Below are 14,616 nucleotides of genomic sequence, written 5' to 3' on the forward strand. Positions count from 1 at the left end.
CTTTATTGATGAGCATGCTGGAATGTATTCGATAAATGGGTTTCCACCGTAGTTTGCGCTCATTTTTTTTCTTATTGGATAAAAGGTTTATCCTACTTAGTATATCTTTTTATGCACATTTTGACATTTTACGCACATCTTGGTGTTTCCATTAACCATTTTTATGTGATTTTCCAAAATGTGCAGAAAAACAGGTTGTGTTAGGTAACTGAGCTTCTAATAGCAACTATATTTTTTACATAGCAACTTATTGCATCTAATCACACTGTATTGAATCCAATCAAATCGAAATCAAATCTTACTGCATCGTGATGGGGTGAATTGTATCAAAACGTATCATAGCTGTAGTAGGTGCTTCATATGTATCTTTAATGTATAATTGACTATGCATTAAATGTGTAATGCATCGGCCTCAGTTCTGAGATGTACATCCTTATTACAATCATACTGAATGCATTTCACATGCTTTAGATATTTCTGCAAACAGCATCTGGAAATAAACAATACTTGATCTTTTTTTTCCTTAGAACTCACTTAACTCATTTTCTGGTCCCAGTTGGCATTACTTATTCAATAACCACTTGCAATCCAGTTTAATCAGGCCCTATCTGTGCTGAAATAGTACTGGAGTGAGTCTAATTTGTGAAGGTCAGCACTATTTTCCTGGGACAATTTACCACATGGAAAGCAAGAGAAAAATAAAACAGTAGTTTAAAAATATGGTTTTAAAGCAATGGAGGCGAAAAAATAAATGAAGAACATTATAAACCAAGCACATATACTGTAATTTCAAAAAGTCTGCTGTTAAAGATTAAATAGTCAAATAGTGATTGCCTGCTGTATCTTCCAAACACATTCAGAATTGCAAGACAGACAACTGCACGGCAGAACATTTATATTAATATTAATGTTGCTTAGAGATTTGTATAATTTGTAAATGTACTATGAAATTTTCGAAATGTGTCATAATTAATTGCAAGTACTATAGTTATATAACAAACTCATTTAACTTTTTTTTAAATCATAAATATACAATGAACGAATCTTAAATCTTAAAATGTTTTGTGAGAATTACCCTCAAAAACAAAATGAATGTGCTAAACAAGATAAATGGTGATGCCTAATTTCATTATAAGTGTATGATTAAAGCTGGCTAATAAAAATTAATCTATAGATTCCCTTTTACAAAATCTTAATGCAATTAAAAATAATTCAAATAAATTATTTTAATAAAATATCTAAATCCTTTAGGTCACACTTTACAATAATGATTCAGTAGTAATGTATTTCTGTCATAAACACTCTCAGGATTTAGTATGGTAATGAATATGTATATGTCAATGTTGATGTATTTGGTCTTGGCGGTATAGACTTGCTTCGCTGCTATATACACAGACATGCCATCTGAGAATATATCACATTGCTGAAAACATAATATAATTGTAACCCCCATAGCAGATCTAAACACAGGTGGAGCTGTGGTGGAGAAAGGTCTTTGAAAACACGTCACAGCTTAAAAAGCGTAGAATGACTCAGGGCTTTTAAACTGATGAGGAGCAAGCTCATTGGCTGCAAAGACGACAGCAATCTCCTTCGCCATGTAGTTAATGAATTAGGTGACTTATCAACCCGTGCGTGCATAGTTTCATGCCAGAAATATCACGTACTAACATGTAATAATGGACAATACTTGCATAGAATTTTTTAATCATTGTTTAACATTCACTGATGCATTATCGTGGTTTGGACTAAATTCATTCTTCCATGGCAGGGCGCCACACGAAAATTTATCCCACCACAGCTACATTTAAGCCTCTCATTAAAAATATTCAGTCTGCTTTTTTTTAATAGTGGGTTATAATCACACCAAATCGTATTAAAAGGTAAATGAACTATAACAGCACAGCACTACAGAACTTTTCTGTAACCATAGTAGTGCTGTGTGTTAATTGTTTAACCCTTTAAGGTGACATGCTGACTGACTGACTAACAGACAGACAGACAGACAGACAGACAGACAGACAGACAGGTGCGTGATGCGTGAGGCCAGAAAACATGACGTAGCTTTCAGTCAAGATGAACACAGTTCCTATAATTACACTTTATAGATAAAGGTCTGTGGTTTTGCATACAAAAACTTTAACTTGCTGGAGTTTATGGCTGTTTCACTTTAGTTCAGGAAGCATCAATGCTGTTCTGTAGGTTTATTGGAGACATTCATAAATATTCCTAGCAAATCTAATAAATGTTGGAGACACACTTGTTACATAAACGCACTAAATCGCACTTCAGCGGTGTTTATTTGAGAGCGCACAAGAATGTGTAAAAGGCCTGCTACAGCTGGAAAAAATTCTAGAGGAAACACTGATTATTAAAATCCAAATTCATGTTCGTTAACACTGGTTAACCCTTAAAGACCGAGACAGCCGCCCGCGGCTAAAAATAAGTATTGCTCTTAAATGTTTAATAACTTTTGATCCGCTGATCCGATTCATACAACTCAAAGATTGGCATAAAGAAGAGAATCTCAGCTTTCCAGTGCTGTATCACATAACATTCGCGGACTTTCAGAGGCTCCGGAATCAGTGCGGTTACGTCATCAAAATTTGACAACGCTGATTTGACAAAGAAATTGGTTCAGATTGGTTCAAACTCGCTATATCACAACCAATAAGCATAGGTTTCGCTTTTGTTTGTGGACCAACAAGCTTTTTGAACAACACGGAATGAGAGATAGGCATACATTTATGCGCGGCTAAATAAAACGCAAAAAAAAATGTTTTGCATGAAATAGTTTTCATACTAAGTACTTTTGCATGCACAGCAGCACAGAAACATGACAAAACAGTGACACAGCAAAGACGAACTGCTGCTCTTGCTGTTTTCAAAAGACGCAAATGAAGGTGCAGCTGTTTGTCTGCATTGCAGACATCCAAATCCATATCCACAGACAACCATATCCATGCTGGCACATAAAACCTAAGGATGTTCCATATTGAATCTAGTTTAGTTATGTAATTATTTATGGTATAGTAAATATTTATATCTATTTTTTTACTGAGGATTTGCACCATGTTTATTTGGACTTTGACACATTATTTATTATTTTCTTATTTTTTTTATTTGTTCATTGTAAGTGGTGTTGTTTATAGTAACTGAAAATATATTATTTGGAAAAAGTCAAATTTGCTTCACTGTTCTATTATTTTGTAACATTTTTTTTTCTGTTTAGTTCATTCCCAGAACTTTTGGGCAAATACATTGTCAGTAAATAAATGCATTTTTTTCCCCCATAGAAAAACGCCTTGGAATAACATTGAAATAAATTGCTATAACTTGCTCAGGGAATTGTGGATGTAGACAAAATTTATTTTGAAAGTATAAAACATTATAGCATGTATTTCTAAAGAAAAAAAAAACTTCATAATGTTTTGTTTGAAATAACTAGAAAATGCCACTTTTTTAAAAAATCGTTTCTGGAAAATTCTGGAATATTTTCTGTCTGTTCATATGTTTTTGGACCAAAAAATATTTTAGACTGGACCTTTAAATGATACAGATTGAAACTTCAGGTTCTCCTGTTTAAAATGATATATGACACTTGAGGCTGACTGCTAAAATAAAAATAAAACTGCTTTTAAAAAAATAATAATAATATAGGCCCATTAGGTGCCCACAAAATACCTCTAGGTCTTTAAGGGTTAATGCACTTTGAGTTAACATGAACTAACAATGAACAACTTAATCTCTAACATTAACAAAGATGATTCACTAAAAAATGTATTTTTCATTGCTTATTCATGTTAGTGAATGCATTAACTAACGTTAACTAAAACAACCTTATTGTACAGCGTTACCATCTTTGGCTTAGTGTGCTTCTTATACTTCAACTCTACAATAAATCCCACTTAGTTTGATCCAGCATCGAACACAATTATTCTCATCCACTTTAAAAGCCTGCCTTTTTGTTCTTCAGACTCTTTTTGGGAACACTAGGGCTTGATATTACTATACTGTAACTGATAATAATCAAACAAAAAACTCTCAAGTTTGAAGAAGGAGTGAAAATGAGGGCGGCTTGGGACAATTGCATATCAAAGCATGAAGAAAATCCGCCCGTGGGGCATGTGCATATTTATAATAGCCGTATAATTAAGATGAAGGATGCTCAGTATCTCAGAGTAGATGTAAGACAGTACTGCTCAGTGTGTGTGTGTGTGTGTGTGTGTGTGTGTGTGTGTGTGTGTATATATGACTCCCACACACAGATGCTGCAATAGTTACAGCCAGACTATGTTTTATCTAAAAGAGCACCATTAACCTTGAGTGCAGAAGCACATAATAAGATTGTATGTGAGTGTGTGTGTGTGTGTGTGTGTGTGTGTGTGTGTGTGTGTGTGTGTGTGTGTGTGTGTGTGTGTGTGTGTGTGTGTGTACCTGCGGGCGAATGACTCTTTCGATGTTCCTGAGGGCTGTATCAGGTGAAGGAGGCGAGCAGTCAGGAGTCAAGCCTGTAGAGTCATCTCCATGGTTACCTCGCTCTGCATCGCTGACCGACACATGTGAGAAGTGGCCTTCAGAAAGACAAAACACAGAGGAATGGGCTGAAATTAAAGCCGCTGGATTCAGAACATCGAATACAATGAGCTAGAGGTGACTTCTAGGATGGAATCGGTGCAATAAATGCACATTGAAATGAAAAGGATAATTTGAAAGTCATCAGACTAAAGTGCTACTTATGTCTGGTGCAGCTGAGAAGTAAAATGGAAATAAGTTAAATCATGCAGAAATATATTGAATGCACATTCAGCAATAACCAGAAAAGAACCCTGTGTCTGCAATAGCAGTGAAATGGTTGAACATTAAGCTTGTAATTTACATTCTTTGCACCATGATAATGATGCAAGGACGATGTCTGATGCCGATCACATCATCTTTGTATCTTTGTGTGTGTGTGAATTTACAAGTGTTGGGTTTGTGATTTTTATTCTTATTAAACCGTTCTGTTGATTTCATAAACTCTTTTACTTGTATTTTTATAAGTGTGACACAGTGCCATCCTGAATGAATGAAATTTCTTTTTGGCCAGGCACTAGGACCCAAACGGAAGCTGCTTGGGAGCTATGTATAGTGCAGAAAAAGGATTAACAAAGCATATAATGAATTAAGCTGTGCATGATTGGTGGCTGTCACAGAGTTTTTTAATCTTGTGTTAATCAAAGATCCTGGACATATATTATTTATATATATATATATATTTATATATATGATGCTATCTAAAAATTGGCATACACATGCATGTATAATTTAAAATATAATTCATTTAATGCAATTAATTAAAATTGCTATTTATAAATTTGAAGTAAGCATGATTTATTTGTTTATTACTTTTTTTAAGAGACGTTTTATATAATGGTCTGGGTTGTGATTATAGTGATCAATAAAACTGTCAATGAAACATCCAGTAGGTATGCAATTAATTCCAAACAGAAACAATGCTTTACTAGACAGCAAAAACAAACAATTCAAGAAATCTTCTGTTCCACATTTAAAATCCTAAATTAATTTATAGTAAAGGGAAACATATAATAATAATAATAATAATAAACTTAATTTAATATAGCAGCTTTAAAAGTAGTACCTCAAGGCACTTCACAGACATAAAATGTGCAGTAGTAAAAGATACTAGGATGAAGGCAAAAAAGTAATAATAAAAAAGTAAAACACATAAAACTATAATGATAGTAATAGATATCATAAGATCATTATCATTATCAATAGATCTAAAAAATCAGATAAAAATCAAATAAAACCTACCTTAAAAAGCAAGTTTAAGTTTGATATAGGAAAGTAATACTACTACAAACTATAATTGTTGTATTGCATCTATAAAAGTACCACAGCAAATTAGTTCAATTACTTTCCCATAGAATTTAAAATTTTCTAAATACTGTATTTATATTAAAATAGTATTTTTTTCACGTAAGGCACATTTGCTGAGTAAACAGTGAATGAATTTAAAACCAATTCAACTCTAACAAGAGCACAGCGTCAGAATTTCATCAGTCATCTTTATGTAGCTTGTGTGGACGCTACTGTGCTACTTGCTTAGAATAATAGCTTCGCGACTGAAAAGCTGTTTGATTAAGAAAGTAACGATGTTACCGCCACGCTACTGAGAAATGTAGTTAAGCTAGTAGTAGGGCTGTAACGATACACCAAACCCACGATTCGGTTCGTATCACGATTTTTGACCCACGATTCGGTTCGTATCACGATTTATTTATTTTTTTCGTGTGGGGTGGGAAAAAAAAGATTTTTAAAACTATTTTTTATTAAATAACATTTGAAAAATCTTTATAAACTAAACATCAAAGAACAATATTAACTATGCAAATTATTAACAATATAAATAGCCATATATAAAATAAATAAATAGCCAAAGCTATATCACTTCTGTTTTCTTTGTAACAAAATACTGTTGAAAAACCAAACAGAACTAAACTCCATTGTTTAGATGGTTCAAGCATGTTGAAAATTATTTTTCAATCAAGTTCTCTTACATAGAAAAAGTAAATTAAATAGCTACTAGGGATGCTCATTTCGTTAATTTATCTAACCGACAACCGCCGCTCATTAATCGGTTATTAACGGTTAACTGGTCAGATTACTATTAATTTTATATTAAACAAATTGACGTGTCTATTTTGTGTCTGACACATTAAATATTGCATTTTAAAATACTGATTTATTTTTATATATTAATAGCGGAACAGAACAACAGAGCATCTTCACGCACCTGCAGTGTTTAGCTCAGAAGAGCAGAATAATCTAAATAAAATGAATAAAATAAATAGGACTGCCCTAAATTATTTTCACTTAAATAATTAATTTATATTACAAAACGAAAATACTGACTGATTCTTTTAAATAACCGGCATGGGCTTTTTTTCCAATCATATGTTTTTTTCTTCCGTCAAATAAAAATAGCTGACTTCCTCAAATTGCCCGCTCCACGGAAAATATGCATTTATTTAATGCCCCGCTGTTATTATTATAATCACAAAACCTTTTACATTTTTAATAGAAATCATTATTTTAAAGAATATGTCCTGATATAGCCTAGGTTTCCTCTCTCTCTCCCTCGCGGTTAAGTGCGCGCTGCGTAATGAAAAGACAGCAACAACGCGCGCATATGTAGACTTTTTGTAAACAGTTTTGTTGTTTAAATATGATATTGCATTAATCTGCGTACATGCTTTAAGCTGTAAAATAAAAAGTAAAGCCTATTTGTTGCGTTTATTCACAGATCCAGGTCAACATAAGCGCTGGTTAAGCATCAACAGGTCTGTATCAAACAGCAATATTCTTCTTCCATTTTGCTTCTTTGGCAAATGTGTCTGTAGGCACGGGTTATACGTTATCGTCCCGCAAATTAAGTATGCCTTGCAGTTAAACAAGGGGCCGAAAACGAGGCGCACCTCACTGCCTTTATGTTGACATGGAAAAAAGAAGAGGCGCGGTCCTTTTATGAAACGACTGAATCAGCTGGGTATCGATTGTGCAAAAGTGTTGCTGTCTGTGTTGTTACAATTGTAATATTTAATACTATTGTGATATTCAAGATTTGTATATTCATACAGCTTTGGATAACTTAAAACAACGATTAGACCATCAGAGCGGTGTTAATGCGTCCTGAAGTAAAGCGAAACGGCTATAAACTCCAGCAAGATAGAGTGATTATATGCAGAGCCATATACCTTTATCTCTAAATAAAGTATAACTATAGAAACTGTGTACATCTTAATTTAAAGCTTCGTCGTGTTTTCTGACCTCACGCATCGCGAACCTGTCAGTCAGCACTCTCAAAGGTTCAAACAGAAAGCGCACAGCATGGTTACAGAAAAGTTTGCGCTGTTACCTGACATCTGGTGAATGCCCATCCCTCTCTGCTCAGCCACATTAACAGTGTGAGCAAATCATCGTATATGCGCTGAAAATCCGGCCGCTTTAACAGCATTGGCAATGTTTCTGGCGTTGTCGGTTGTCAAGCGAGGTTAAGTTGGTTTTGTTTTTGATATTCTTGACACATTCAGACGGTCCCTTACTAAGAGCTCCGTGCGAGCTCTCCCGGCTAAATATTGCGAGGGCTTAAACGGAGCAGTGCTTGTAATGTCGAACGAAAAAAAGTGTTAATTAGCTCAACTTTTGCAGGCACGCGTGACGTTATTGGAAAGGTAGTCACGGGGTGTGTCGCGATTCTCCCTTATCACACCGCGACACAGGATCATAGATCTGAGTGTTGTGATTTCGATTTTATATCGTGTATCGTTACAGCCCTAGCTAGTAGCGTCACTATTTGTATCTACGCTACTGCCCAACACTGGCATGGAATCTATCAAAGAACCATAAATAAAAATCAATTATTATTAATAATATTAGTAACAAGGTCTCATCCATCGAATATCAATACAACACACTGTGTCTTTCGGTTCCAAGTCACATAATCCTAAAATAGCACATGTACAGTATATACTGTACATTGACACACTGCAGTGTGGGAGTGGGATGGCATTCTCATCTGAGCAGATTTCCCCAGAGTGAGATTCCTCTCTGTAAATGAGGGATGAAACAGAGGAAAGAGAAAGAAAAAGAGCAGAACGAGGTGAAGGGTGGGTTACATCTGACTCCTCCGCCAAATTACTGAGAGAAACCCTTTCCATCAATCACACTGCTGCTCTGAAACGGTAACTCCATCCCTTTAGGTGCATTCTCTGTTTCTCTGGATCTGCATCAAGAAATGCGGAAAACAGTATGGGATGATTATGTTAGATCTAAATGAGTGACTACCAAGTGAGTCAATAAGCCCTACAGCATCCGTCCTGACAAATTCAGAGATGAAGCCAAGCTGCATACATTTATTCAACACCCTCCTTTCCTCCTGTTTTTCAGATCTGTTGACTGCCAACAAAAAGGCAGGAGATGAGTAACAAGATTCGCCATAGTCAAAACACTGGAGACTTAAAGCGAAAAGCATCATTTATAGCTCGTATGCCATCGGTGCAGGTAAACAAGCAGGTAATAGGGTAATACAACTAATCAAATCCAAGCAGCATGTGCATATGTTATACAGCAGGGATGAAATTGTAAAAAAAAGGGAGATAAATCATCACTCTAAGGCAGTGGTTTCCAAAGTGGGGTCACGGGACAATGGGGGAAATTAAATTCATTTTCTTAAAACACCCCTATTATAGGTTTTTGAAAATGAACTTCCCTGCAGTGTGTAACACAGCTCTAAGTGAAGTGAAATATTCAGCTAAGGCTTAAATCTGAAAGTGCACCGTGTTTACAGGAGTCGACTCATAGTGGTTCGAATGAATCGCTGTGGAAACGAGTCTATACCCGTGCGGGTGTGACATCGAGACTGAACTCAAGCCCCACCAATTTGCATAGAGCCCCAGAAAATTGAAACCCCCCAGCCCGACCCACAAACATTGTAGAAAGAAAAAGAGAAACACAAACATTGTAGCATATCCCGGTTGAATCATGTTGTGAAGACGCTGTGCTCTTAAGAAAAGTTAGTGTTATTTTCCCTATCCAAAGATAAGGCTGTGAAGAGTCAGCGGTTGAAGATTATTTTTGCAAAAATACCTTAGCATTATGGCCCCAGCCTTCTGATGTGTTCCCGTCATTTTTTCTGACGTGTGCTACAGCAATCTACACACTTACAATGGGGGATTCATATGCCGTTTGTTAAGGAAAGGATCAGAAAAGATTATATGGGACTTTGTCAGAGCTGGAACTTTTTCAGTACACAGTTCATGAATCGGTTCCTTCCTCTATTTTACAAGTGCAAGTAAGTGCAATTAAAAAGGTTGCTTCCTTGTTTTCTCTAGCTTGCAATTTATGTTTTGTCACTTGTAACCGACTGTACTGTGTATCTGGTAAACTCTTTTTATTCTCATATCGCGTCTAATGCCGCGTTGAAAACGCGGCGCATGTTGCTTTGTTTACGGATTTAAATGCGTTTGTGATCTCTCGATCCGCTGCCATTAGTTGATTCAATGGCCATACTCAGCTATTCCTACACACGTGCAGCGATCAAGTTTCTAAATAGTTCAGCTTTTGCCACTGTGTGGATTTATACTGAATGTGTGTCATTGCTTTTACTAGCCGTTAAAAACAGAGCAAATTGCTGGTGTTTAACTGCATTGCTTTAATGCACTCCTGCATTGGACTCACACATATACTCTGCACTCTGACTATTTGGAAATTGTTGATAAGCCATGGTGGGCATTTCTCTCTGTCTCACACTGAATGCAGTTTACCAATCATAACTGGCTCATCGGACCAATCAGCGCAGATTAGCATCGCGCTAAGGAGGAGTTTGGGAACAAATGAATCGATGAATAAATCATATGGGAGTTGTTGGGATAATTAGGTAAAAATAAATGCATATTATAAGACAATAAAAATTTTTTTTTGACCTTGCATGCATATCAGACTGTGGTTGGAGACCCCCAAAACCCAAATAAGACCTTTTTAATGCAAAATATAAGCTATTTAAACCATTAGAATAACCATATTTTATCTATAACCTATAAAATACAAAAAGTGATAGTTACATTTAAAAAAAAAATCAACAATATGAAAATTAAAAAGTCAGATTCAGCAGATTGGTTTAGTGGCACCAGGTTAAACTTTCTGACACTCATTAAAAAACATTAAAAATAGAGGCCATGACTACTTTTGGAGAACGTCACTCTAAGACTTACGTCTCCTCCATATTCAAATGAAGAATAGACTTGGGCCTATTGGTGTGTGTGCGCTGCGGATGAAAATTGGTGTGTGTGTGCAGGATGAAAAGTTTTCTTTAGGGGTGTTCACAAGGAGAAAAATCACACAAATTAAATATTTTAAATTACCCTAATCAGGGTCATTCCAAATTTTCACAGCATACTCGCAAATCTCACTTTTTAAAATAAAAATAATAAATCAAATTATTTTGCATTTATGATGGATTTACACATGTTCTAATGATAAAACTATGAATGTACTATTTATATTTGTTCAATATACTTATTGAATATTTTTATATTGGATTTTTCTTCATTCACCTAGCTGCATTGGTCACAGAACAAACACATTTCTGAATAAAATAAAATACAAAAGAAATGAAACAATTAAATTTAATAATTATATAAACTGTATTCATCCCCATTTATTAGTTCTAACCAGTGCAGTTTTCTTTTTTACTTATTTATTTATTGAAAATATATACTTCACAAATCTTATTTTAATTATATATTTGTTTTGGGGCAATTCCAAGTCTATATCTCACAATTCTGACTTTATTTCTAGAAATTTTAAGTTTTTTTTGAGGGGCTTAAATTACAAAAAAGCTTACAATCCAGGAGTAAAAGTACTAAAAAAAAGCCAACGTGAAATCATAACTGCAAGAAACTAAATTAGGTATTGTAAGTTCCCCATACTGTTCCATATATAACATCAGAGAAATGCAAACAATTGCTCAAATATAATTCCTTGTTGCTCATACAGTATATCACAAGCAGAGCTGCACAAACACTCTGAGTAACATGGTGAATATTTGTTTTAGAAAGTGTTGCTGTATTGCATCTGAATAAAAGAGTGTAAATCAAAAGTTGTAATTTTGTTCATGAAATGTTCTGATTAGCTATTGTCTACCTAATGTTGTCATTTAAAGTCATTTAAACAGTCCTTCTATTGTCAAAGATCAAGCTTGACCTGATATAAAGCATGTGTCACCAATTTAAATAATAAATACCTGAAGCTTTATGATAAGACACTCTCTTTGCTAAATATACCAGACCTTACCATACTGATATAAAAATACAAAAGCAAGCATATGCCAGGCTTATACTCTTGACATTAGCAGTATATAATTACATAATAAAATGATATTCTGTATTCACAGCGAACACTCAGCCAACTAATGAATTACAGAAATACCATTAAGTCGGTTGGGTCCACACGGGCATACACTTCTATACGCGGCTCATTTCTCCCTCACACTGATCAGTGTCATGAATACTGACGAGCTCCGTTCCTCTGCTATGCAAATGATGGTGGAATATTCATGAACTGCTAAACTGAGCAGAGCTAATAATTGAAACAAAATGGCAGACTGGATTGTCGCTTTCAGATGTTTTATTTGTAGTTTCTTTGTACATGCTTGATGTGTGATACTACAGGTGTTGTGTAGTCCTTTAAACTTTTTGCCTGTTTTACGCTTTTGGATTGTCTCTGATGTTTTCAGTATTTGCTGGATTTCCACCCCTGTCTTTCGATGACCATTCTTTAATAAAGCTATGTTTAGAACTTGCCCTTGTCCCCATGCCCCTCCATTGCAGCAAGAAAAAACTCTTTAAAAAATGTTGAGAGTTTTTGATTTGGGGGCTTTTGCTTGCATGCTTTTGTCTAATGTAAAGAAAAAAATCCAAATAAACACTTTTAACAGTTTATTTATTGCACTATAAATTAATGTCTCTAGATTTTAAGTGCAATGTATATTTGTAAAAGCTGTTTTCCCTTTTTTTCTGTTAAATCTCAATTTTAGCAGCACTTACCAACTTTGTTTGTATTCATCGCTGAGTTATGAAGGGACATGTTCATTCTGCATATAATTTGGTAGATGAGATAGAAAATTGTATTCCACAAAAGTGGCAAAATTGTATTACTGGGTTTTCAAAGTGGTTTCTGAATCATGAAGGGATAAAAAGACACTTTGAAAGAGACTTAAAAATTATTAAAAATACTTTTTAAAATAATTTTTTGTGTTAGAAATCTATGCAAATAAGTTCATATTTTGCTTAATAGTGTACACATTTTATCCTAAAAAGTTGCAAAAATGTATTTCTTTGCTGGCTATGCAAAGTATTTTCTGAATTTTGAAGTGAAAAATTCCCAAACCTCCCTATGTATAAACTTGACTTTAATAAATAAATCAATTAATTAATTAGAATAGAATTTTAAACTAGGTTTTCATGCAATGTTAATAATTTTCTGCTAGAAATTTATGCAAATAAGTGCATATTTTACTAAATAATGCCTACTTTGCATGCTTAAACTACATTTCAGGCTTAAAGAATCTAAGGATCTGAGAAACCTTATAGCAAACTTATGTGTGTGTTGCTTCAAAAAGCAGCTATAAATTTGTGTTGTGTTTTATTTTCATGTTTATTTTCATCTTTTAATCATTTAATTATTTTATTTAATTATATGATCATTAGTCATTTATAGAATTATCATTATATTATTTTATTGATTATTAGTTAACTGGTGGGGTCACAGTGGCGCAGTGGGTAGCACAATCGCCTCACAGCAAAAAGGTCACTGGTTTGAGCCCCGGCTGGGTCACTTGGCATTTCTGTGTGGAGTTTGCATGGGTTTCCTCCAGGTACTCCGGTTTTCCCCACAGTCCAAACATATGCGCTATATGTGAACTGAATAAGCTAAATTGGCCGTAGTATATGTTTGTGAATGCAAGAGTGTATGGGTGTTTCCAAATACTTGGTTGTGGCTGGAAGGGCATGCGATGTGTAAAACATATGCTGGATAAGTTGGCAGTTCATTCCGCTGTGGTGACCTCTGATTAATAAAGTGACTAAGCCGAAAAGTAAGTGAATGAATGAATGAATTTGCTAACTGTTTATTATTTGTCATTTGATTTTGTTATTAGAATTTTCCTGTATTTTATGCTTTATTATTATTGCTTTTTCCATATTGTTATTATCTTATGGCTGTGTGAATTCAAGCGACACTTGTTAGAGAAGGGAGATAAGAGAAAGTCTCTATTTCAGGGTTTGTATTGTTATTGGACAATGTTGGGAAGCAGTAATTTTCCATTGCTGTTGTTTGTGGTATAATAATACTTGTTGGATTTATCCTGGTCAGATGAAGTCTGAGCATTGAAACATACGCTACTAAGATTATTCAATAAACTCTGCTCTTTCTTTATCATCATTTTGTCGGCACCTGCTTCTGTTCTTCTCTGGCATTCTCAGTCAACTCCTATCCATTTGTTAAGTCATGACGTATGGAATACTGTACTTTTCCAATCCACTACTTATTTGAATTGGGAAAATATTGGTTTATGACCACTTTTAGTCTTATCACACATTAAAGTGAATTGTATAAAAAATAATGGTATACACAACAGTCTCTGGACTTGCTGCATCACTGACAACAATATTTTAACAATTTATTTAAAATGCATAACTTTCTGGGCCATCAGATCTTAGGCGATAGTGATTTTCGAAAGTACCAAATAAATTTGTAAACGTTTATTATTATCATTGAGTCTCCACATACAGTCTGATAGAGCGCTTGGACCTGAAACCCGATTCGCATGACGTCACACTTAACAAGCGGATATTGATAGGAGATTGTTAATTCATTTAAATACAGCTTAACATGTTTGTGTATTAAGAGGCTCTGCTGGCTTGTTGTCTGGATACCCAAAGAAACAGACATTTTCTGACAGAATCTGGCATCTAGGGCTAGATCTATTTATCTGGCATGGAGAATGTGATCGAACAGGCTAAACTAATACAAAAAAGTTTGCAATTCTTACTG

The 14,616-nt window shown here is 34.7% G+C and overlaps 1 protein-coding gene across 19 annotated transcripts in view; it reads right to left on the reverse strand.

Moving 5' to 3' along the window:
* The window catches only part of anks1b (ankyrin repeat and sterile alpha motif domain containing 1B), a 315,281-nt gene that overhangs the window by 176,290 nt on the left and 124,375 nt on the right, over nt 1–14,616 (reverse strand). For all 19 annotated transcript variants that reach the window (XR_012401619.1, XR_012401620.1, XM_021475055.2 and 16 more), the window contains one exon: nt 4,438–4,574. Coding sequence is in view for 15 of the 19 variants with exons in the window: in XM_021475055.2 (XP_021330730.1) it covers nt 4,438–4,574 (137 nt within the window). In the remaining 4 variants the exon portion in view is untranslated. The remainder of the gene's footprint in view (nt 1–4,437; nt 4,575–14,616) is intronic.

Source organism: Danio rerio, chromosome 4, assembly GCF_049306965.1.
Source record: "Danio rerio strain Tuebingen ecotype United States chromosome 4, GRCz12tu, whole genome shotgun sequence".
NCBI classification, from domain to species: domain Eukaryota; kingdom Metazoa; phylum Chordata; class Actinopteri; order Cypriniformes; family Danionidae; genus Danio; species Danio rerio.